This window comes from Ostrea edulis, chromosome 3, assembly GCF_947568905.1.
Source record: "Ostrea edulis chromosome 3, xbOstEdul1.1, whole genome shotgun sequence".
Classification (NCBI taxonomy): domain Eukaryota; kingdom Metazoa; phylum Mollusca; class Bivalvia; order Ostreida; family Ostreidae; genus Ostrea; species Ostrea edulis.
Window position 1 is genome coordinate 50,304,050 of NC_079166.1, and position 24,328 is coordinate 50,328,377.

The 24,328-nt window shown below is 35.5% G+C and overlaps 1 protein-coding gene across 5 annotated transcripts in view; it reads left to right on the forward strand.

The window, feature by feature from the left end:
- The window catches only part of LOC125676008 (cubilin-like), a 144,387-nt gene that overhangs the window by 66,707 nt on the left and 53,352 nt on the right, over nt 1-24,328 (forward strand). For 4 of the 5 annotated variants that reach the window (XM_048913885.2, XM_056158084.1, XM_056158081.1 and 1 more), the window contains 3 exons: nt 4,785-4,972; nt 12,665-12,872; nt 15,394-15,602. In XM_048913885.2, the coding sequence (XP_048769842.1) occupies nt 4,785-4,972; nt 12,665-12,872; nt 15,394-15,602 (605 nt within the window). The remainder of the gene's footprint in view (nt 1-4,784; nt 4,973-12,664; nt 12,873-15,393; nt 15,603-24,328) is intronic. The other variant, XM_056158082.1, reaches the window with a different exon arrangement.

A 24,328-nucleotide genomic window follows, 5' to 3' on the forward strand; every position in this document is an offset into this window, starting at 1 on the left:
AGTTTAGTCGGGCCAACCACAAGTTTAACAAATATGGCAGCCAGCGAAGAAAATATGAAGTTTGTTTTTAAACACTTGTTTTCAAAATAATTTATTACGTAAATGTTTAGTCTAGGTGCTTGTAATCGCTATACATGCATTAGCACACAAATAATGCGATTAAAACCCGGCAGTATTTTGCATAGAACAAGTATAATAAGAGCTATGACGGTGAAAATCGTCACTGGTGACATGAACTTAGACCTGTAAAAAAAAGAATGATATTTTTAGTCACATGGCTTGTATGCACCCCCCACTTTCAGGGTAAGAATTTCTGGAAAAAACTGTGCACAATACTCGATACTTTACGGTAAGGTACAGCAATGTCTGTACGTCCTTCGTCTGTCCTTTTGGGGTTTTCTGTTTCTATATTTTCATTTTTCTGTCACATATCAAGCCAAAACTTGCTATGTAGCTTCTTTGTATTTTTTAGGCTAGGACTTTTTATTCATACAATGTAAAAGTAAGAATATCACAGCTTGATGATGGCTGATACTGTTTAGTGTAAGCACATGCTTAAGTTTACCCAACCCTTATGTTCTAGTTTTATCCAACACTGGTAATGTGAGTATTGTGTATAAACGTCATGTTTTATGCTGTAGTTTATCATAATGACTAGATAAAGCATGTGTTGAATTTACCCACGACTTTTCTCTTATTTCCTAATTAAATATGGTGTCAGAAGTGGGATGCTTCAGTGTGATCAAAAGGATATAGGAATTCTACACATACCTATAGTTAGTTCAGCATCATGGAATTACAATTTAATCCACCGGAATTAAAGCTTCAACTTTGAAACTCCAGCGATTTCTACGATTCCAAGAAGCTGAAGGCATACAGATAAGTACCTTGTTTTATGTGATGGGTAAAGAGACCGAACATGTATTTAAATCGTTCGTATTTGATGATGAAGAGGATGCTAAAAAGTTTGCACCAGTTCTCAAGAAATTTGATGACTATTTTGTGCCAAAGCGCAACATAATTCATGAATGTTAAGTTTCGTCAGTGTAGACAGAATCCAGATGAGAACATTGAAACTTTCGTTGGGAATCTATATGAGATTGCTGAACATTGTGATTTTAAAAATAGACAGAGACAGAATTCTAGATCGTGAACTTTCTGAGAAACTTCAGTTCACAGCAGATTTGAAGCTTGAGGGAGCTATTGAGAGAGCGAGACAGAGCGAGATGGTAAAATCACAAATTAAGGATCAGTCTTTATCCCATAAACACATAGAAGGAGTCCATACAAGCACAGCTCTGGTAATAGCCATAACAATCAGTCAACAACAGAATCTGACACGTTGTGGTCCACCCAGAAACATTGTCACCCTCGTAGTACAAACAACAGCACAGACCAGTTCCAATAACGGAGCTGATGTTCAAAGTGCAGCTTGTGACACAACAAAGATAAATGTTTCGCCAAAGGGAAGCAATGTTGCCGCTGCTACCTAACCTGCAGCAGGGGGTCCACTTTTCCTAGGAGCGGTGACCGGTTGCAAGGATGATGACGAGCCCTGGAACGTAAACCTGAAACTGTGTGACAAAGTTGACACAGGGGCTGATACCTCAGTAATCAGTGAAGGTAATTTTTGTCAACTGAATTATCCGGGACCATGCACTGAAAAAAGCAGAACCTCTCTTTGGACCAGGAGGAAGACTTCAATGTTTAGGGAAGTTCAATGCTGAAACTACCCATAAAGACAAACATTATCAATTTCTTGTGCATGTCATCAGAGGTAACAGTAACCTGCTAGGAAGATGTACAGCTAGGACCATGGGTCTGCTTGATTCTAAAAGTTAATTATGTACAGACCAATATACCATTTGGGAGCTTTGGACTAGTCAAGTGTGACTATAGGGCTGGATGAATATATCGATATACATCGGTATTTTTTAGCGATACGATAACCGATACAGCGAGTCCCGTATCGTTTAATATATTAAGAGTAGTTATTAATGTATCTTACAGCGAGATTTCATGAACGAGTTAACAAATAAATTGAAAATATACAAACAAACTATCTAAATGTCATTTGCTCCATGACTGCATACTATGCAAACATGTGTCAAAAGTGTGCGCGTGGTGACGATGCCGTGGTCTCAGGTTTCAAATATTACATATTTGTAGCTTGAAAAAACGAAAGTGTAATGTTTGTGGAACAGAGGTCGTAAGCTCTGGTGGTACAAGTAATTTAATAACAACACATCTACGATGACATCATAAAGCTAACTGTCAGAAAAATGGCGAGAAATCTAACGATGAATGATGTATGTAGTGATCAGAGTCGAACGTGATCTGCAGTTGCGATTTTTTTTGTATGAAGAAATATATGAACAAATAAATGAAGTTATAAATTCATCCTGAAAATAATTTCCTCTGCTGCCTTAGACTTAGACGGGAGATATTGTATCAGCAATTAGGGTTTGTTTAAAGCCAGAGAATGTGGATGCCTTTGTTGTCATGAAGAGAAAAATATGTTAACAATATTGATAAAAGCAGATAATGATTTCATGCACAATTGTCTTTTATGATAGATTAATTCAAGTGAACACTGTATGCAAATGAAACAAAAAGAATAGGTGAAGCTTTACTTTTGTCATTATTTAATCATTTTAATCCTCAAAATTAAGTGTAAATGTATTGTATCGTCAATACGTATCGCATATCATGTATCGTCAATATGTATCGCATATCGTCTCTCTGTATTGCAATATGTATCGTATCAAAATTTTCCAAATGATACCCAGCCCTAAGTGTGACCCGGTAAAAATGACACTCAAAAGAGATTGTAAACCGCATTGCCTTACTACAGCTCGAAGGGTTGCATTCCCCTTATTGCCCAAAGTAGAAGCTGAGCTCCTTCGTCTGGAGAGTGAAGGAATCATAGAGAAAGTGGAGAAACCGACAGACTGGAGACTGGTGTTCACCAATGGTTCCTGTTGTCAAGAAAAATGGAGACGTATGAATATGTGTTGATTACAAATAATGCTATGGTGTATGTAGAAACAGGTAGACTGCCCATGAACATTGTTCGCTGGTTTAGAATTTTTAAATTTTGGTTTAAATTATTACAAAGTGAAAATTGTATTTTGAAAACATGTTACAAAAGTTTACGTGAAGAAGCAGACAAGGGTGGAAATCGTGTGATTAATTGGGCTATCCATATAAAAAACAAACTATTTGATATAGGTTTGGGTCATATTTGGTGTAATCAAGAATATAATGGCGTATATTGTAATACTTATTTCCCAATAATTAAGCAAAGAATTTCTGATATTTTTGTGCAGAGTATTGTTGAACAAATCAACTCCTCACCAAGATGTAAAATTTATATGTACATTTATGACTATTTTTCATTGCAATTTTACTTGATGAAGGCTATATACCACATGTTTATAAAAAACATATTAGTAGAATTAGAATGTCTTCGCATAATCTTGCCATTGAGAGTGGACGTCATTTTAATGTAGCAAGAAATAACCGCTATTGTAAACTTAATTTGTAATTTAGATATTGAGGATGAATTTCATTTCATTTTAAAATGCCCTTACTTTATTGAATTGCGCAGGAAATATATCAAGAAGTATTATTGGAAAAACCCATCTGTTTTTAAACTTATACAATTATTAAGTGTAAAAAATTTCAAAGAGTTGTGTAATTTGGGGAAATATCTTTACTGTGCCTTTAATTCACGTAATGATTTACTTATGTAGCATTCTCTGTCTATAAATTCACATCAGTATTGTGTAACATACCATATAATGTCATGCCATGCCATACTATACAATTGTTAACTTGTTTATTATTTTTGTAAACATAAGACATATGTCTTCAGCAATAAAGAATAATAATAGATTTAAAGAGGCTGAATGATGCAGTAAAGAGAGAACACTATATGTTACTAAATCTGGATGCTTACAGGAGCACAATATTTCTCAAAGTTAGATGCGTCCAGTGGCTTTTACCAAATACCACTTGATTCAGACAGTTGTGAAATTACCACCTTTATAACTCCAATGGGGCGTTATTGTTTTACTAAAAGTACATGCTCCAGTTATGCAAATAATCAAGATGGCTTCCTTCACTGTTGACACCTCATCAGAATGTTGCTAAGCGAATCCTGAAGCTAAATTTGAACTTGGTGCAGCTAGTTTACGCTTCTTAAAATATCCTCGTAAACTGCACCAAGTTAGATAATACTGTATAACATAGGTCAAAATTAGCTTCATTTCTTAATTAAAATCTTGTATTGTTTTGTGTTGCATATGAATGATTATTTTCCCCATGTATATTTTGCAAAAACAGTGACCCAGATTTGATGCTTTTTGAACTGCATCTAACTAGGCAAATGGAACGTCACATGATGACGTAATAGTAATCAAATTGTAAAAGTAATCATAAGTAATAGTATCAAACCCAATTTTACTATGTAACATTTATGATACATGTATATTACATGTTTATGAACTACATTTAAAAATTATAGACTTCTGAATAACACTATTTCATTCCTAATAAAAACTACAAGTGTCAGCTCTATGAACAACGAAACATGAAACTAATTCGATACTGATAAACATGGTAATTTGTTACCAATATTCTAGGTAACAGTTCAAGGTTAAACAACATTGAATTTATGTTCTTGAATTATGTCCATTTGTTAGAATGCTTGTTTTTTAAATTTGAATTTTAGCTGTAAGTTGGGGTATATTCTTTACATGGGCCTCTTGTTTGATTTTTAGCTGTAATTTGGGGTATGTGGCAGTGGATGAAGAAGGAAGACTGGACACCAGGGTGTTTAAGGAACGATATTGTGGACCTTATCTACCACCTGACACTAGTAGTAAAAAGTCCAGATTGGTCCTGTTATTCAACACAGACAATGCCAGAGAAGGCAGGGGCTTTAGTGCTTATTATGAATTTATATCAGGTAAAGTACTGATGCATTAAAAAATAACAGGGATATAAAGCATACAGCCAAAATTAATATCAATGTAGGTTTACTCATTCAATCCATGAAATTATGTCTCCCCTCTTCCACAGGGAGATGTATTTTTAGCTCACCTGAGCCGAAGGCTCAAGTGAGCTTTTCTGATCACATTTTGTCCGGCGTCCGTCTGTCTGTCTGTCCGTCTGTCTGTAAACTTTTCACATTTTCATCTTCTTCTCATGAACCACTGGGCCAATTTCAACCAAACATGGCCAAAAGCATCCTTAGGTGAAGGGCTTTCAAGTTTTTTCAAATGAAGGGCCATGCCCCTTTCAAAGGGGAGATAATCACAAAAATAGGGTGGGGTCATTTAAAAATCTTCTTCTCAAGAACCACTGGGCCAGAAAAGCTGAAATTTGCCTGAAAGCTTCCTGACATATTGCAGATTCAAGTTTGTTCAAATCATGGCCCCCGGGGGTAGGATGGGGCCACAAGGAGGGATCAAAGTTTTACATACAAATATTTAGGGAAAAACTTTAAAAATCTTCTCAAGAACCACTAGGCCAGAAAAGCTGAGATTTACATGAAAGCTTCCTGACATAATGCAGATTCAAGTTTGTTCAAATCATGGGCCCCGGGGGTTGGATGGGGCCACAATAGGGGATCAAAGTTTTACATACAAATATATAAGAAAAATCTTTAAAAATCTTCTCAAGAACCACTGAGCCAGAAAAGCTGATTTTTACATGAAAACTTTCTGACATAGTGCAGATTCAAGTTTGTTCAAATCATGGCCCCCGGGGGTAGGATGGGGCCACAAGGGGGGATCAAAGTTTTACAAACAAATATATAGGGAAAAACTTTAAAAATCTTCTTCTCAAGAACCACTAGGCCAGAAAAGCTGAGATTTACATGAAAGCTTCCTGACATAATGCAGATTCAAGTTTGTTCAAATCATGGGCTCTGGGGGTTGGATGGGGCCACAATAGGGGATCAAAGTTTTACATACAAATATATAGGAAAACTCTTTTTCCCAAGAACCACTGAGCCAGAAAAGCTGATTTTTACATGAAAACTTTCTGACATGGTGCAGATTCAAGTTTGTTCAAATCATGGCCCCCGGGGGTAGGATGGGGCCACAAGGGGGATCAAAGTTTTACATACAAATATATAGTTAAAATCTTTTTCTCAATAACCACTGAGTCAGAAAAGCTGATATTTACAAGAAAACTTTCTGACATAGTGCAGATTCAAGTTTGTTCAAATCATATCCCCTGGGGGGGGGGGGGGGGGGGTGTAGGATGGGGCCACAAGTGGGGGGGGGTCAAAGTTTTACATACAAATATAGGAAAAAGCTTTAAAAATCTTCTTCTCAAGAACCATTGGGCCAAAGAAGTTGACATTTACATGAAAGCTTTCTGACATAGTGTAGATTCAAGTTTGCAAAGGGTAGTTTGGGCCATAATAGGGACTAAGGTTTTACATGCAAATATATATGGAAAGTCTTCAGATATGGGCCAAGGTGACTCAGGTGAGCGATGTGGCCCATGGGCCTCTTGTTTTGTATTTTCTGTCTGTCTGTCAGGACGCCCATCTGTCCATCACAAAATCTTGTGAATGCTTCTCCTGTATGGCTTATCGGATAGACTTAAAACTTGAAATGCATATTGTTGGGACAGGAAAATCCAATTGTTTTTAGAGGTTATAGTGAATGTAAGAGGGATGGAGGTTGTAAAATAGATTGTAAACACTTCTCCTCCATCATCCATCACTTCTCCTCCATTATTGGATAGCCTTGAAATTTTGTGCAATACTTCATTATCATGTAATTATGTTCACATTGTTCTGACCAGGGATCTAATATATTCGTACAATTTACAGTGGATCAAAGAGGAGAGTTTTATAGCTTTTTTCATGTACAAGGGTATCTTCACTTTCCTACTGGTATTTCAGCATAACAGTCATTATTTTTGTATCATATACAAAAATGTCATTGTTCATATCAATGTTGAATCTTTATTCCATCTATTTCTTCAATGCACAAAGTGCAGTTCATAATGTCTATGTTACTGCTCATGCCTTCTTCTCCACACCATGCAGTACATTAAGGGGAGGGGTTTTAGTTTGGAGCACTTTCAATTTGGGAAGCTGGGGAGACATTTGTTTTAAATCATGTTGCTCTCCATTCTATTTGGCCTTTACCAACTAGAATTAATACAGACAGTGAAAAGTGCTTGAAAAAATGATGTTGAGATGTACGAACTCTGTTGTGTACAGTCACAGCAAAGTATGGACTGTTTTCATCAACACTTTTATCATTGATAAAAGAGGTGTTCCATACCTGTTCAAAACACACATAACCTCCTTTACATTGGACACACTTTCAGTGTCCTTGAACCCACCCTGCAAAATTGGTTATGTAGTTATAATTGGCAGGGAAATAAAATTGGTAAACTCATAGCTTCTGAGTGGGAGGTTCATGTCCAGCACTTTGCTATAGCCCCTGGGTGAAGTTCATGTCCAGGGTTTTGCTACAGCTCCTGAGTGGGATGTTCATGTCTAGGAATTTTCTTTAGTTCCTGAGTGGGATGTTTATGTTCAGGGCTTTACTATAGCTCCTGAGTGGGATGTTCAGAGCTTTACTATAGCGCCTAAGTAGGAGGTTCATGGCTTTACTACAGCTCCCGAGTAGGAGGTTCATATCCAGGGCTTTGCTATAGCTCCTGAGTGGGAGGTCCATGTTCATAGCTCTGCTGAAGCTCATGAGTGGAAGGTTCATGTCCAGGGCTTTGCTATATGAATTTAGCATTTGCTCTTTAATTTCTTCTTCAATAATTATAAATATCTTGCACGTAGCTGAGCACATACAATTGTAGCATAGTTATATTAAGTTGAAGTCTCCACCAAATTTGTGAAAGTCCTGTAAAGCCTTTTTGTGGTGAATGCTTTCATTTTATTGGATAATGCATGTAGTAAGTAACTGCAAAAATAAAAAAGCTAATTTATAGGTACAGTGTCAAAGAAATTGTAACACATTGCCATTAAATTCTATAAATCCAGTTTGAAAGCACAACAGAGAGAAAGACTAAATAAACATCAGCATCTTCAAGTTAAATATTTACATTCTAGACTACGTAAAAGCAGATTAATATTTATAGCATATTTTGTTCCTCTCATAATTTTGATAAAAAGTCAATTTATACATGCAACCAAATTGACTAGATTTAGCTACACTGATATTATGAAGATGCACATGTGTATACGATATGTATACATATGTGACAAACTTAACAATGCAATAACCTCCTGTACGAAATTTTCTGCCCGTAAGAGACAGGGTTTTCCAACATTTTTCTGGTCAAAATCAGGCAGTTTCATATTCTCTCACTTTTAAGAAGGTTTACGGGCGTCAAACATACGCATTACCAACCAGGATTTGGGGTTAATTAAATTAAATGAGTTCTGAGTGGAAATATAATGAGCAGGCATTGGGTTGTAAAATGAAATGTAAAAATCAATTTCGCCTGGGAGCCGGCCAGAATTTTTCAGCATCTCGCTTCAGAATCCGTGCAGAATCTGACCACGATTGACGGTGGGTCATAATCTCGATTTAATTCACATGAAATATTTACAATAACGTTATATAAACATAAAAGACCAACAAAAAAATCACTGTTGATTTAAAATATTTTACTTCTTACATCGATTTATGATAAACCTTGATGAGTATTGTTATAATTGAAATCATAAATATTGAATACATCAACACCTTTAGCATAACGGAATCCATAAAATATTGGACCTTATCAAAATATATTACAATCCTTTGCTAAACCCCTTCCCTCTTTTTATGCCCCCCTTCGAAGAAGAGAGGCATATTGGTTTGCACCTGTCGGTCGGTCGCTCAATATCTTAAGAACTAATCACTTGATCATAATGATATTTCATATGTGGGTTGGTTATGAAAAGAAGAGGACCCTAATGTTTTTCAGGTCAAAAGGTCAAAAATCAATCTACTAGGGCTGCAACGGGTACCCGAAATAACCGAAAACCGCGGGTTGTGTTGTTCAGGTCGGGTTCGGTTCCATTTTTCCGTATTTCTGTTTGGGTTTGGTTTTTAATATAGAATCATTATGTCGTCAAAATCCTCAAAGGTGGCTGTATTTTGATCAACTGTTAAATGATGGCATTGTGGACAAAACTGTAAATAATCGAGATTATTTGAGTTTATATGAAATAGTCCGTATTAATTTTGATACACCCTGTAGGTCGGGTTTACGTGACTTTAGCAGCTACATGGTATAAGTTAATTTGTATGCACTATGTCACACTCGGTACTCCCTGTGATCGAACCCATTCATTACACTTTTTCCAACCCTCAACTACATGCAATATTTGTTTTATTATACTGAATGTTATATAAACAACAAAGCAGAAAGACTTACGTCATGTGATATATCGATGCAGGTATTTGTGTTTATTACAAATAACGCTCAGACGACGTCATCTAACAATCTATGGCGAACACTACACGCATGTGATAATTAGTCCCCTACTGACGAAGTCGAAGGGGACTTTAGGTTTGCGCTCTGTCCATCCGTTTGTCTGTCAGTCCAGTTTTCCGCACTTTTTTCTCTGTTCTTGCAGATATTTATTTGATATTTGGTACGTTGCTTTGCCATAATAAGTTACAGATCAAGTTCGAATTTCATTTTGGTCCGTTGATTTTTATACCCCCCGCAACAAGTTGTGGGGGGGGGGGGGGTATACTGGAATCGGGTTGTCCGTCTGTCTGTCCATCCGTCTGTCTGTAGACGCAATGGTTTCCGGGCTCTAAAGCATTATCCTTTCCACCTACCATCACCATATCATATATATGGACTACCCATGGGATGAAGATGTTCCCTATCGATTTTGGGGTCAAAAGGTCAAAGGTCAAGTGCACTGGACATTGAAGTAGCAATATGGTTTCCGGGCTCTAAAGCGTTATCCTTTCCACCTACAGTCACCATATCGTACATATGGACTACCCATGGGATGAAGATGTTCCCTATCGATTTTGGGGTCAAAAGGTCAAAGGTCACTGACACGCACTGGACATCGAAGTAGCAATATGGTTTCCATTTAAATTCTTTAATGGCTTTTTTCATCGCATGGAGATGCTGTGTTCCTAGATACCTTTTGGATCATAATACTGAAGTTTTACCTATTACCAACACCCTTTGGGAGATTGGGGTAAGCGGGGGGTATTCTTAGTGAGCATTGCTCACAGTACCTGTTGTTCACTTCGTTATGGCCCTTGGACTTAGAAAAATAGCATCGAATTATCAGTTTTCTGGACTGTTTTGGGTTGTGCTTACAGATATTCATTTGATATTTGGTACAATTGCTTTGCCATAACAAGTTACACATAAAGTTAACATGAACATGACTCCTAGTCGGGCTATGCCACATCTTACGCAGAGTATACGGCGCTGGTCTAAGAAGTCTGATTTTAGTTAGATAGAAGTGTACTGCCGCGTATATGACGTTAAAAACTCATGAAACAAGTGAATGATAAAACAGATGAATGTTTGAAATATAAAAAGATTAAAGTTTGCCAGTTTCATGCATTTCTCGTCTGTAAACATGCAGCAGGTGTTCATTACATCGTCGGTTGACCCGCTGCATGTCCGGTAGTAGTCTGGTCGTGACTCATATCCACAAGACATTAACGGATGCGAACTGGACAAGTACAGGAAAAGAAACGCATGACTTCTGATAGAAATGCATAACAACACATACATATGTAGCTACCTGGTACACTAAGCGAACTCCATAGTCCGGTGGTATCTGTTTCAAGTTTTGAACATGCTTAAAACTTTCTGCCGGATAGACTGCACTTCACCAGACAAGGAATGCAATTATTGGCTGAAAGAAAAACTGACGAGAAACGCAAAGGAAATTTGACAATTTTGTTATCTGTTGGACGTCCATTATCATTTTCCGTTGAGGTGTGACTGCATGTTGCTTAAGATTTGTCTACTTCTTTGATTTCTAAACTTGTTATGTTAGATACCAGTTTATGATATAAGTGAAATAAACCTAAATCAACATCAATTTATTAAACCAATAAACAGGAATTAACAATTTATAAGTGGAACCGTCGCATATTTTAAGTGGTAAACATGCCGCCGAAGGAGTTGCTTACCTCTGGTCAAAAGTTGAATTAAATCCAGAAATAATAGGTTTGACCATTATAATTCAGATTTTATAGTAACCAGAATTGTACCTTCAATCACAACATCCTGGGATTGTTTTGACACGTTTTCCTTCGTATTTTACCTATTGGCTTGCTTCTAAATTATATTCTCAAAATTACTATCGCACAGTCATGTCAAAACAAACTTTTCAAAATTACATGACATTTTACAGATATCCTGTTGTCATTTAAAATCAATTAATTATCTTCTCCCAAGGTGTAGGGTTAAAACTGACCAATAAATTGTCTCCCCCTAAAAGACGACAATATGTATTTAAATGTACAACCACCACTTCAAAATATCATGAGTGAAAAATAATGGAATATGTTAAACAGGACCCAAATTTCACTTTGAAAGATCAAGAACTTCTCGATATTGAAAAGATGGATAGTAAACTACAAACTACATTTTCTTTATGTATTTTAACCTCAATATCTTGCAACCTCAAATACCTCAAAGTTTTTTTCTCGGCCCCATCATTTGAGATTATGAGGTTTGACTGTATGTAAAATTTGAAGAAAAATGGTATTCTGGAAGTAATAAGAGAGTCTGCTATTTTGAAAAAATAGATGGTACTTTCAAAGATTTCTCAAGAACCACTGGGCCAATTTCAAAAAGTAAGAATTGGGATTGAAAACTGCTGTTTTGATTACTTCAATTCTTATATAAAAAATTTGTCGATAAAAAATCTCGATCTATAAAAGGACCAACTATCTCCAGCATTTTGAAGGCCAATCTCCTGGTTTGAATTCAGGACTATCACACATACAGTATGATACCATTATACATGTTTGTACACTTCTATGTTTTACTATACATTTCCTGGAAAATCATATTTTTATAGGCAGTATTGTGAATATATTTTTCAGAACATGATTTTCTTATTCACACAACTAAATATATATTTCATGAAAGCTTCAATAAAATTGCAATAAATATTGTGAAGATTTACATGTATATATTTTCTTCCTAATAGCTGAAGTCAACCAATAATTGTGTGAAGATGTATTCTGTTTAATTATTAAGTGAAAGTGTCGATACAAATTATTACTGTATGTTAGCTCAGTATCGTTTCCATTTTCTAAATCATTATAAAATTACTGTATCATGACCAAGTCTCAAAACTTTAAGAAACTCTGCATTAAAGGGTAGTGAATTGAATAAAATGAAACATATAATAAGTAAAAACCAAGACAGAGCTTAAGAAAAATGTGTTTTTGAATAAAATATGAATAGTAAAATACTGTATGTATGAAATCAAATTTAAATAAGCACTCTTGTATTATCAATCTGCAGCACTTCTAATCAGTTTTATGTGTGTGTGTGTGTATTCTGTGATGCTCAGGTGATGGTTAAGCCATGAGCTTCTTATTTTTCTTTCAGTTCTGAGGACATATTGCAGGAAGAAAATGGAAAGAAAGTTGAAACCTTGTATCATTTGAAATTGTAGATTATGGTATTCCAGGAGAGAATGTAGAAGAAGGGAAGTGTACATACTTGTATGCTAGCAAATCCACAAAATCAGGAACATTTAATTCACCACATCACCCTGTACGGTACCCAGACAACACCAACTGCAGATTTATATTCCGTCCAGAGGCAGGGGAGCAGATCCTTATCTCATTTTATACCTTCTTTTTGGGTGATAAAGACACAGCGTATGTAGATCATTGTTTACTTTATTACTACAAACTCAAGATATTTCTGATCAAAATTTGTCAGTCGTCTGTCCGTCATTTGTTAACTCTTCACATATTCAATTTCTCAAGAAACAGTAGAACAATTTCAACCAAACTCCTTTGTTCGAATGAAGGGCCATGCCATTTCCAAAGGGAGATAATCAAGAAATGCGGTTAATTCTAATAAAGGATCGAGGTATATGCTACACCAGAGAAATTTGATATGGATGTAAAGAGGAGGATATGTGCAACAATATTTTGAAATTGAAAACTTTCAAATTTATTTTATTTAGTCAAAAGATGCGGTTTTAGTAGAAAGCATTCTGAATTTTTTTTTAAAACCCTGCTGGACTCATCCGAGCGCAATCTACAGTTCTGCAGTCAACATGCTAACCAACTGACCTACTCAGCTAGGCAATGATATTTGAAATGAATCGAAAAATATTGCTGATATAATTATATATATTTTCATCCATGTTTTAAAAGGAAGTCGGCCATTATGACAATGTAGAGTACCTCCTTAAGCTAGCTGCCACCTTTTGTGATGTGAAAAATGTTGCAGTATGATGAATTTGGCTGTGAATTGAATATAGTGCATATCAATCAATAGTTAAATCATACATGTTAATTATTTATTTCCCATTCATTATGTACAAGATATACATTATTTGTAAATAATAATTAAGAATATTGAATTTCAGATGTTGTAAACAAATACTTGATTTTAGATGTTAAGAAATACACTGTATGTACATTCTTGTGCACATGAATTTGATTCTGCATTTTTTGTTTACATCATTCATTAGGCATTGATATTGTAAGCCTACAGTATAAATTTGTTTACGTCATTCATTAGGCATTGATATTGTAAGCCTACAGTATAAATTTGTTTACGTCATTCATTAGGCATTGATATTGTAAGCCTACAGTATAAATTTGTTTACATCATTCATTAGGCATTGATATTGTAAGCCTACAGTATAAATTTCATTTTATTGCAGTCTTTTATGAGAATGTTGTGGCCATTTTATTTTAGTGCCATAGAATTGAAAGAAAAACACATGCATTCACGCAAGTGTGACTTTGCACTTGTGCTTTTGTCATTCAAATTAAAGGCATTCATATCATATAAACCAATAGTATGAATTTCATAATGTTGCATCATATATAATAAATAGGCGAGTGTTGGAAATAACCGTGCAAGACTGCCCGAGACACATAAATTTTGCCAGGGGCGAACAAATTTCTTTGTAGAGATGCCTGACTGGATTATCGTGATGATGGCTAATTTATTTCATTTCATTGAGAAGAAAAAGAAATCCATGATTTATTCGATCAGTATCATAGTTTATTCTACTCACCAAGTGTATAAACAAAGTTGCTGTTTAGTGCCGCTATATGACATCCTTATAAATAATGATGTCACAATACGTCAATATTGGTTCGTATCATATAAAATGAATATTTTCTTTAGAATTATTCGTCAAATAATATTAAATCCTATTTACTAAATTAGATTATAAGAAATGAAAGTAATTTTTCCTCATTTTATACAATATTAAGTAATTTGGGACAGCTAGTTTACGCTTTTTTATAAAACGCTTGTTTATGGGCTTATAATGCGTAAAACTGCCCCAACTTACTTTATATTTTATAAAATGAGGAAAAATTACTTTCATTCCTTAATAAAACAAATGTGGCAGTGCTGGATTATTCTGAGATTAGATGTCAGTGAAAAAATCTTTTTAAAAATTTCTTCTCCAGAACAGTAAGGCCGTGTTAGTAGTATTGATAATGAAGCATCCTTTATTGTGTGAATTTACGTCTGCATGGTTAAGTCATGATCCCATGGGGCTAGGGTGGGGTCATGATATGATGTTAAAATTATTTTTGGAATAAAGAAGGTAAAAAAATCTTTTTAAAATTCTCTGAAGAATAGCACAACCATGGTGACTCAGGTGAGCGTTTTTCTTGTCATTTAGTTCTCAAGCATATCGCTACTAAAATGGCTAATGAATTAAAAAGTATGCGAGCCTTCCTACCTTCCCCAACTCTGCATGGGTATAGAAAAGAGCTGGTATTCCAAGAAGGTTTCCAGTCATGTGAGCTTTCTAAAGGTGTCATATGATGTTAATTACAAATGAAACAAAATATGTGAAACTGGAGAACTAAATGCAAAATGAACTTGGACAGAAAATTACTAATCAATAAACAAAAAACAAAACAAACACATCTTAATGAATGCACACTTTATGCCGGCATACCTTTCATGAAGCACTAACATGCTGAAGGCAGGAAGTGTCGCAGTTCATACCCTCATGTATTTTCAAAAATGAAATTATTTTTTAATGTACAAGCATTCATGCAGTTGACCATATAAAGGTGTTTAATTGTGTGGGCTGAAATAAGAGCTTCAATTTCAGCATATCCTGGTGTAAGAGTCGTCTCATAAAAGATAAATCATGTGAGCACTATGTTTAAGTTGTCTTTTTTTTTTCAGATGTGAAAACAACGACTTTCTTGAGATATTTCACACTGGCAGAGGTTTAAGAGACAATTATTCTGTAAAGCACTGTGGGAGACAATTTCCAGGTCCTATTCTAGCAGAAAACCAACTGGAAATCAGATTTATATCACGAAGAAACTCCAAAAACAGTACAGGGTTTGAGGCCAGATATCAGTTTGTTCACCCTGATTCACTAAACACAAGTAAGAAAGCTGTGTATATAATACATGTCCTGTGTATTTAATGAAAATATATGTTAAATCACACATATTTTGATTTGACCAAGTGAGATTTTATGATGAAAATTTGCCAAGTTAAAAGTTAAACGGCCTTTAGAGTTTATACACCCACTGTAAAATTAACAGCATCGTTAACTTTTCACAGTCTTTACTTCTTCCCCAGAATCAATCAGCCAATTTCAACCAAAATTATCACATACTTCTTCCCCAGAATCAATCAGCCAATTTCAACCAAAATTATCACAAAGTACTGTATCTAATAATGGATGAAAGAAATTTAAAGTTTGTTTCCCTGTTCAAAGGGAGATAATTGAGAAATAGAGTTTGGTGATCAAGAAATCTTCACTCTTTAGAACCAGAGAACCAGAAAAGCCAAATTTTTGCATCAACGTTTTTATGCCCCCGAGATCAAAGATCGGGGGGGGCATATTATTTTTGTCCTGTCTGTCATTCTGTAATTCTGTCATTCTGTCTGAAACTTTAACCTTGCTAATAACTTTTGAACAGTAAATGATAGAGCTTTGATATTTCACATGAGTATTCCTTGTGACAAGACCTTTCCGTGGGTACCAACATTTTTGACCCTATGACCTTGAGCTTGGAGTTTGACCTACTTCTTGAAAACTTTAACCTTGCTCATAACTTTTGAACAGTAAGTGATAGAGCTTTGATATTTCACACAAGTATTCCTTGTGACAAGACCTTTCCATGGGTACTAAACCTTTTGACCTTGACATATGACCTACTTTAAAAAAAATTACATTGGTCAAAACTTCTAAATGGTAAATATTAGAGCTTTCATATTGTACATGAGCATTTCTTGTGACAAGATCTTTCTACTGGTACCAAGATATTTGTCCTTGTGACCTTGGCCATTTTCGGAATTGGCCATTATCGGGGGCATTTGTGTTTCACAAACACATCTTGTTTTTATTTATCATGAAGATAAAATGTTTGTATAAATCCCAGAGCAATATAACAGGGGCCGGGGTAGTTAGGGGCTGACAGGGGATAGAAGGTATGGTCAAGAGCTTGTGGCATTGTCATTGGTAGAGTCTTGGCAAGTAAAGGGATGGTCAGGGAATCTCAAAGGATTAATTCAGGGTAACAAAAGAAAAAATCCTATTAGTCCAGATGGGTTTTAGTCTTTACAAAACCCAAACTCACCCATAATCATTCTAGATTATCACCTAAGGCTGAGTAAATGTAATTGATTGTTTTTCAATGCCTTTAGTATGTGGACTTAGACGTAAACTTTTAATAGACCTCTTGCAATGATATACTAACAGGATCCATGTATTGTTTATGCATTTTGAGCTCTATGTGATACTTCATAATTTTGTAATGGTTATACATGAAAGGTGAAGATAACGAACAGTGATCAATCTCATAACTCCTATAAGCAATACAGAATAGAGATGTGATATGTATAGACTGTACACAAAATTGCACTTTTTCAACCCCCTTTATGCTGTCACACCTGTACATTAAAATTCATGCGAAATGAAAAATTGTATAGATCTAGCCCTATACATTCAGTCTAATAGCTGATTCACTCAGTTTGAAATCCATTGATAGAGGCCTAATGTTCTGATTGCAAAACATGTCAATTTCCTACTGTTGGACTTCCAACACGCTTGGCTGATCTTAGACAAAGTGTTCAGCAATAGGTCAAATGGTATGAGCCATCATTGTCATTGCTAATTGACATCTTTTGAATTTCATTTCATAAAAAGGGAAACAAATTACAAGCAATCTTGGATATATATATTTTGTAACTGTATGCTATATCTAGACATTGTATTTATGAGGATGAAAAGGTCAATTTTTATTACTTTAAAACTTTTTTAAAAATCTTATTTTTCTAATGTTATGTTGGTACAATGGATGAAAAATCTAGTATCACTTTAATTGCAAGTTATGATTGCATCAACAACTGTGATCACCCGAATTTCCTTTGTTCTTGCAAATGCAATGTATATAATGATTATAGAATTAGAAATGATGAAATATTTTATGGTCTCAACAACAATGAAATAGGTAAACTAATGCCTCGTTCACACAAAGAATTTAATTCGCATTAAACGTAAGTTAATGCGAATTAAATCTGAACCGCGTTCACACGGAGATTTTAATGCGCATTAGTTTACTTTGAATTAAAATTGACGTCGTGATTTAATGCGAATTAAATTTACTTCGCATTAGCTCCGTGTGAACGCTAAGCGAAGCTAATTCAAATTAAATGTAGACGCATGCGTAATGGCCAATTTGGGTCACATGCATTATACCCATGGTCAACTATATATATTAATGTTAGTTTTGTACGAAAAACTAAGTAAAATGATAATAATCACTAAAAACATGTATAAACAGCATGTCATTAGATAATATCAGACGTAAATATGTGCTCTGCATAGGCATACTGAGTAATACATGTGGAAGGAATTGTTTTTAAATACGACAAAAATGTTTTAAAATACTGTGATTATCATAATATGATTTTCTTTTTTACATTTTTTAAAACAAATATGCCGCTCATTGTTAATTTTTATGCCATATGACGTCATAGTAGACTTATAATAAGTATTAGTAATTAAAAATTATGTCACTACAGTAGTCAGCGGAATGGTGAAAAAGACGTTCCAAAGTTTTAAAATTGGGCCCATGAAGAAACAATATATTGTCTAGATTGAATGCTGGTTGTCAGAGGAAATAACAAGTAATTTCTTGGGAATATATAAATAAACACGACAAAAAACTCCTTATGTGTAGATCAGTTATGTATGTAAATTGTAAACATGTAGTATACTACATGTAGGCCTACATAGCATTTTGAACAAAGAATCCTGTATCTACACAATATTCATTAAAATATCTATAAAAATAATTTTCAATAACATAGTCTATTCTATTATTTCGCGCACCCTTCAATAGAGATGCATACGAATTTAATGCGCATTAAGTTTACTTCGCATTAAAAATATTATCGCTGTGTGAACGCTATTTAATTCGAATTAATTTAATGCGCATTATTTTACTTCGCATCAAATTTGATGCGAAGTAAAATTTAATGCGCATCCATGTGAACGAGGCATTAGATGCTATATTCATGAGATAATTCCGTTTTATTACCACTTATGGAATTCGTGAAAATATCTCTCAGCATAAAATTATATATTTATAGGTGTATCAAAACCATATTTAAATTCAAAATTCAGTACATATTTTGTACCACTTTTTGTGTACAGATTTTTCACTAAAATCATGCACTTGCTGTGCCAAAACAATAGTACGAAGTATATGTACTAATGTACATAGAATAAATGCACTGAAAAACTATTTACGATTAAGTTTTGGTTTAAAAAGTTTGATGAAATAATCTGCCTTTGCTAAACAAAGATTTTCATTGTTATTCAGAAGTTTATTAAAAGGGAATAATTGATATAAATTTCCTATTTCCGCATTTGGCAAAATGTTCACAGCATGGTGTATTACAGACACTTTGATCTTTGATTTGCTGCTTGTGGACATGAACATGTGCATTTAATTTACTGGTCTGTCCAATGTAGAATATTCTATGCAAGTTGGGCAAATGACACAGTAAATTAAATTTTCGATCTGCAGTTCATCAGGAAGTGGCATGGATTTCCTTTCCTGATTTAATTAAGCTGGATTTTGTCCTTCCTTGATATAGGTGCAGGTACCGCATCTAGGGTTGCCGCATTTCTTAATAGATGGGATACCCTCATGGGTTGTAAATTGGGTTCTGGTTACCATCTAGCTTATTTATATATTGGGTGCCTGTCATCAGCTGTTGATAATATCTCTGGATTGTATAATTTTCTTCATATTCATATAACATATATTGTATATATATGTACTTTATATGCACAGAGCTCCAGATAAGGTGCGTATCAGCGTAAATACTCATTAAATTTTACCAAATACACATTAAAGTTTAAAATCATGCAGGCGTACAATTACGCATTCATGAATGTAAATACGTTTTACACTCCTAAAGTAATGCGTAGAGGTAACTCAAAACTACTGTATAAGCCTAATTGTTATACTTCTTTCTTAAATAAACAGGTAGGGTACGTGTGGTCGAAAGCACATAAAAACTTATATTATACAGACATATGGCACAGAAAATGGTACCGGACAAGATATATATTTTTTCAGTTAAACTTATTAAGTTTTTACTGAAAGGTCGCTCCTGCAATATTGTCTCGCTAACTATTTTAAAGTATTTGCAAGAATGGGAGCCACGCATTTATTTACTGACTTCCGTCACACATACACTCGTTTTACACAGATGGAGGAAAACCAATTCTTGGTTAACGGTACAAGGTGAGGGGAATCCGACAGTAATTTGCAGTGAAAACAAAGTGCAAAAATATATATGGGCAGAATTAGGTTTGTCTAAATTTTAAAAAATGCTATAGAAAGTCACATAAACTTTCGACTTTGAAACTAATATTTTTTGGTTTAAAGTGCTTTTAGTTTCTTGGTTATAACAGTTTAATTTACAATATGACAGATAGTTTTGTTATTTGTTTGGTGTTTATGAAATTTTTTCAATACTGTACAATCACAGGGGATTCTTATACATTTTGTTATCCATCTATATGTTATATATTTATTATATAGATTGAGAACAAAATGGATAAGAAGCCCCTGTGGTACAATAAATGATTGCATATTTATGGGTGAAAATCCTTTGTAGTTCTTTTTATTATAAACTCTTCATTGTCATAGGGATTTTGAAATTTATTGTTGAGGTATTAAATTTTTTTGATATGCCAGACACTCGGTCACATATCTGATAATATTTAGACTAAGTGATCAAATTCTGTATTAGTGGCAAACAGCAAAGATAATCAGTAAATTAACAAAATACTCTTTTGACTTTTTCTGAAAAGCAAAATACTCATTGGTTTGAAAATCAGGGGGTAGATACTCATTGTGGTAAAAAATTATCTGGAGCTCTGTATGCAATGTATTATAGTATTGTAAATCACAGAAAGTCTTAAAGGCCGAGTTTTTCGACCGGTCGGTTTACCTCAGGTAAGTTTAGTTGGGGGCGGAGCTAATTTTAAGCAGGTGTGAAGCCCCGAGGGAAGAAGGGTAGCTTGTGTATAGCTTCCTGAATACACGGAATGTTACCTGTGTTACCTGTACGTTTTCGTAAGATAAATCATCAGTGCAATTATTTTTCTTGTGCATGTTATTCAAAATATTGTTAAAAAAATTAATGAATCAAACATGTTAAAGCACGATAAATTTATTTTGTAATTGAGGATGTTAGCCATTGAAAAATTAAGCACAAAATTCTTAATTATAATCATATAGTTTACTGCCTAATTTTTCAATGTTTCCAGCTCCAGCCACGGGGAGGCCTCCTCAAAGTAGAGCCATATTTTTTTTAATTGTTTTTTTTTTCGGGGGCGGGGGGGGGGGGGGGGGGGGTGTGTGTGTCTTTTTAACATGCTTACACATTTATACAAGATCGTGGATAAATCTTCTCCAGATCCTTTCTCGGTAAGCATATGTCCTTGGACCCAAGGTTCTCTTTGTACGTCCTGAAGTGGCCTGATACACTGACGTGGCTTGTCGGTCCACATTTTCATTCCAGTGACAAATCGCCATGCAGTGATGTCCGCATCTTCTAGGACTCGTCACCGAAATGAATCCTTTTTGTCCAAGAAAATGTTGGCACATTGTTGAAAGATTCAACATAGAATGTGTCCATGGCATACACAAAGTCCTCGGGAGACTTATAGACCACAGTCTTCCTTATAGCCGTCTTCAAAAGATCCTCAGCCCTAGGGTCTCGGATCAACAACTTGCTGGGCTCATAATTGGGATCTTGTCGACACCTGCTTTCATCGAAACAATTCCCATGTATGTTTTTATAATGTTCCACTACATTGTCCAATTTCTCCCTAAGAATACAAGGATCGTTATGACAATTTCTGATGGAGTACTGTACATGCACACGGACAGAATGTACCTTGTCCGATATTTCCTCATGCCACGTCTGCCTGTGCTGCCTTTTTTATCCCTTTCCAACAATATTGATGGCCCTCTCCACAGACTTTGCTGCATGCCAGGTATCATTCTGATTCAGAGTGTCTGGTCTTTCGTCCCTTATATATTTATTTACCGACGCATTCCTGTCGTGTGCATGAACGTGCACTCTGACGGGTCTGCCTATTGAAGGAATGTCACTGTCTAAGTATTCATATAAACGCCTTGTTCCGAGAAGTTCATGTCTCTGGGTGCACAGGTCATCTGTCTTAGTTACATGCTCTTCTCTTATGACTTTGTGCGAGGAACTTCCAATGCACACCACGTTGGTATCCTTGGCATTGCGGTGACATCCATGCCTAGCGTCGGTAAGGATGCTAATGGCGCCATTTTCTTCTTCCGACAATGTTATCTCTTCTCGGAGTGCGTTGTCACAGGAAATGTTTTTTTCGGCAACCACAGCTTCTGCATATTGTGAAAACAAGTTCTTCTCATCCTGCAGCTGCTGTGGATAGAATCTCATGCCATTCTGGAGTCGTTCGATCTGATTAGGCAGGATGCAGGTGCTGATAGTAGCATGCATCCAGCGAGCGTTTACGAGAAATGTTCCATTAGGTAAGTATAGAGAACTGGTCCATGAAATACTATGTCCAAATGCACACTGTAAACTATAAAGTGCCACAGTTCCAACCATGAGAGTCCTATCATGGCGGCATGCTAGTCTCTCTGTACTTTTCGCCATGCCGATACACAGAGTCCAATAGTTTTACCAGGGAACATCCAGTAGCTATGAAATAATTCGGATCGTTGTCGTCATCGGAACTATGAGGAGCTGATGTCGCATGTGTAGACTCGCATCCTTCACTACAAATAAACGCATCCAGGGCTCTGCTTATGAGATCTGAATTATTCACGCGTTCTTTTCTTTCTCTGTAAATGTCCTTCACAATCTTGATCTTCTCGTGGATGCTGGTATTCACTGTATCATCACCAGGGTTTTGTATATTGTTTTTATAGCAATCAAGAATTGGGATCTATGATTGTGCACTTGTTTTTATAACAATCAAGTGCAGGGGTGTGTGTATGGGTGTCGGGGGGTATCTGTACGTGCAAGTCCAATGTGACACACTTTGTGAGACTATATGGGTACTTATAAATTTATAAATCGTATCTCATGTAGCAATATATAGTTGTTTTGACTGAATAAACTGAATTAAATTGTTTGTGGAGAGAAAGAGAGAGATGTCTATGTAAGGTTTTTTTTACATACGAAAGTATATTAATTTGTTTCCTATGTAAATAGTATATATTAAAAGGGTAGTAGTAGTAGTAGTAGTAGACTTTTGAGTAGGGACGTTAGCCATTATCATTTATATAGCATTTGAATGATAGTTGGTCAATGCTATATTAAAGACAATGTATCCAGCTCTAGCCACGTGGAGGCCTCCCTTATGTAGAGCCACTTTTTTGTGGGTTTTTTTTTTTGTATTTTCTAATATTTTTTTTAATGAAATAAAGTAAACTATCTACAGCTAGTCTGTTCTTTACTGCCACAAATGTCCCACATAAGGCTGTCTTTCAAGGTTTGGATACCATGCTCGGACTTAACGAATAACACAATCAGGCATGATGTCTCTTTTGTATCCGTGCGTCTGCCAAACATACAGATTCCTACGAGAATCCCTTCGTACTGCGGCGGATTTCCTGGCGATATAACGATCATCATCCCACACCCCACGATGACTCAACATAGTCCAGAATTTCTTATAAAGTTTTTTTCTGTTCACACCGGGATTTTCTGGCCACCAAAGTTGTCTGTGCGACTTGTCCATAACGCACGGCCTACACCAACAGTCGGGACGGGACATTCAGCTCTTCTGGCATTTCCCTCAATAGCTGGTCCAGGCGAAGAGGGTACTTCCTCAGATATAACTTCTTCTTCCTCGGCATCCCAATCCCAGCCATTGTATGAAAAAAGGGCCCTTACAGCGGATAATTTCTCTTCTGATAGAGTTGCAGTTACTTTTGTTGCCATGTTTCGTCATAAAATGACGCTGATAAAATTTCAACTGCATATAAACGGAATTTTAATGACGTATTTACTCATAATCAAAATTTTGATAATAATATATAAACACAACATTTCCAATGAGAGTCGGTAGAGTCTCTTGAACATAAAATCCATGTCCATGTAAATTATGTTCTTTAACCTTCCATAATTATCTATCGCACCTCTTCCTAAACACAACCCATCATAATTTATTATAATTGATGTAATTATATGTAAGATTTTCTACTCAATACATTATATTTTGTGACTATAGATGTAATATAAAGCCATAATTTTCCTATCAAAACTTTCTCTATCGAGCTGGCATACTACGCGGTAAACATCAAAAGATTTCACGGACGCCTCGATCGAGAGATGAGGTGGACAATGTATACACACAGATTAGTAACTAAATGTCCATCAATTTCTAGCATCCAATCTGAAGCTAAATTTCTTCTGATTGACAGGGGTTTACAGATGAGGTAAAATTGAAGGCGGTGCTTATTTCCTCAGTCTTTAAGTTTCGTTTGATAAAGTGGACCTCTATTAAGAGGTCGCTTGTCTATAAAGGTCACTTTTACTGAATCCCATGAGTGACTGCTCATAATAC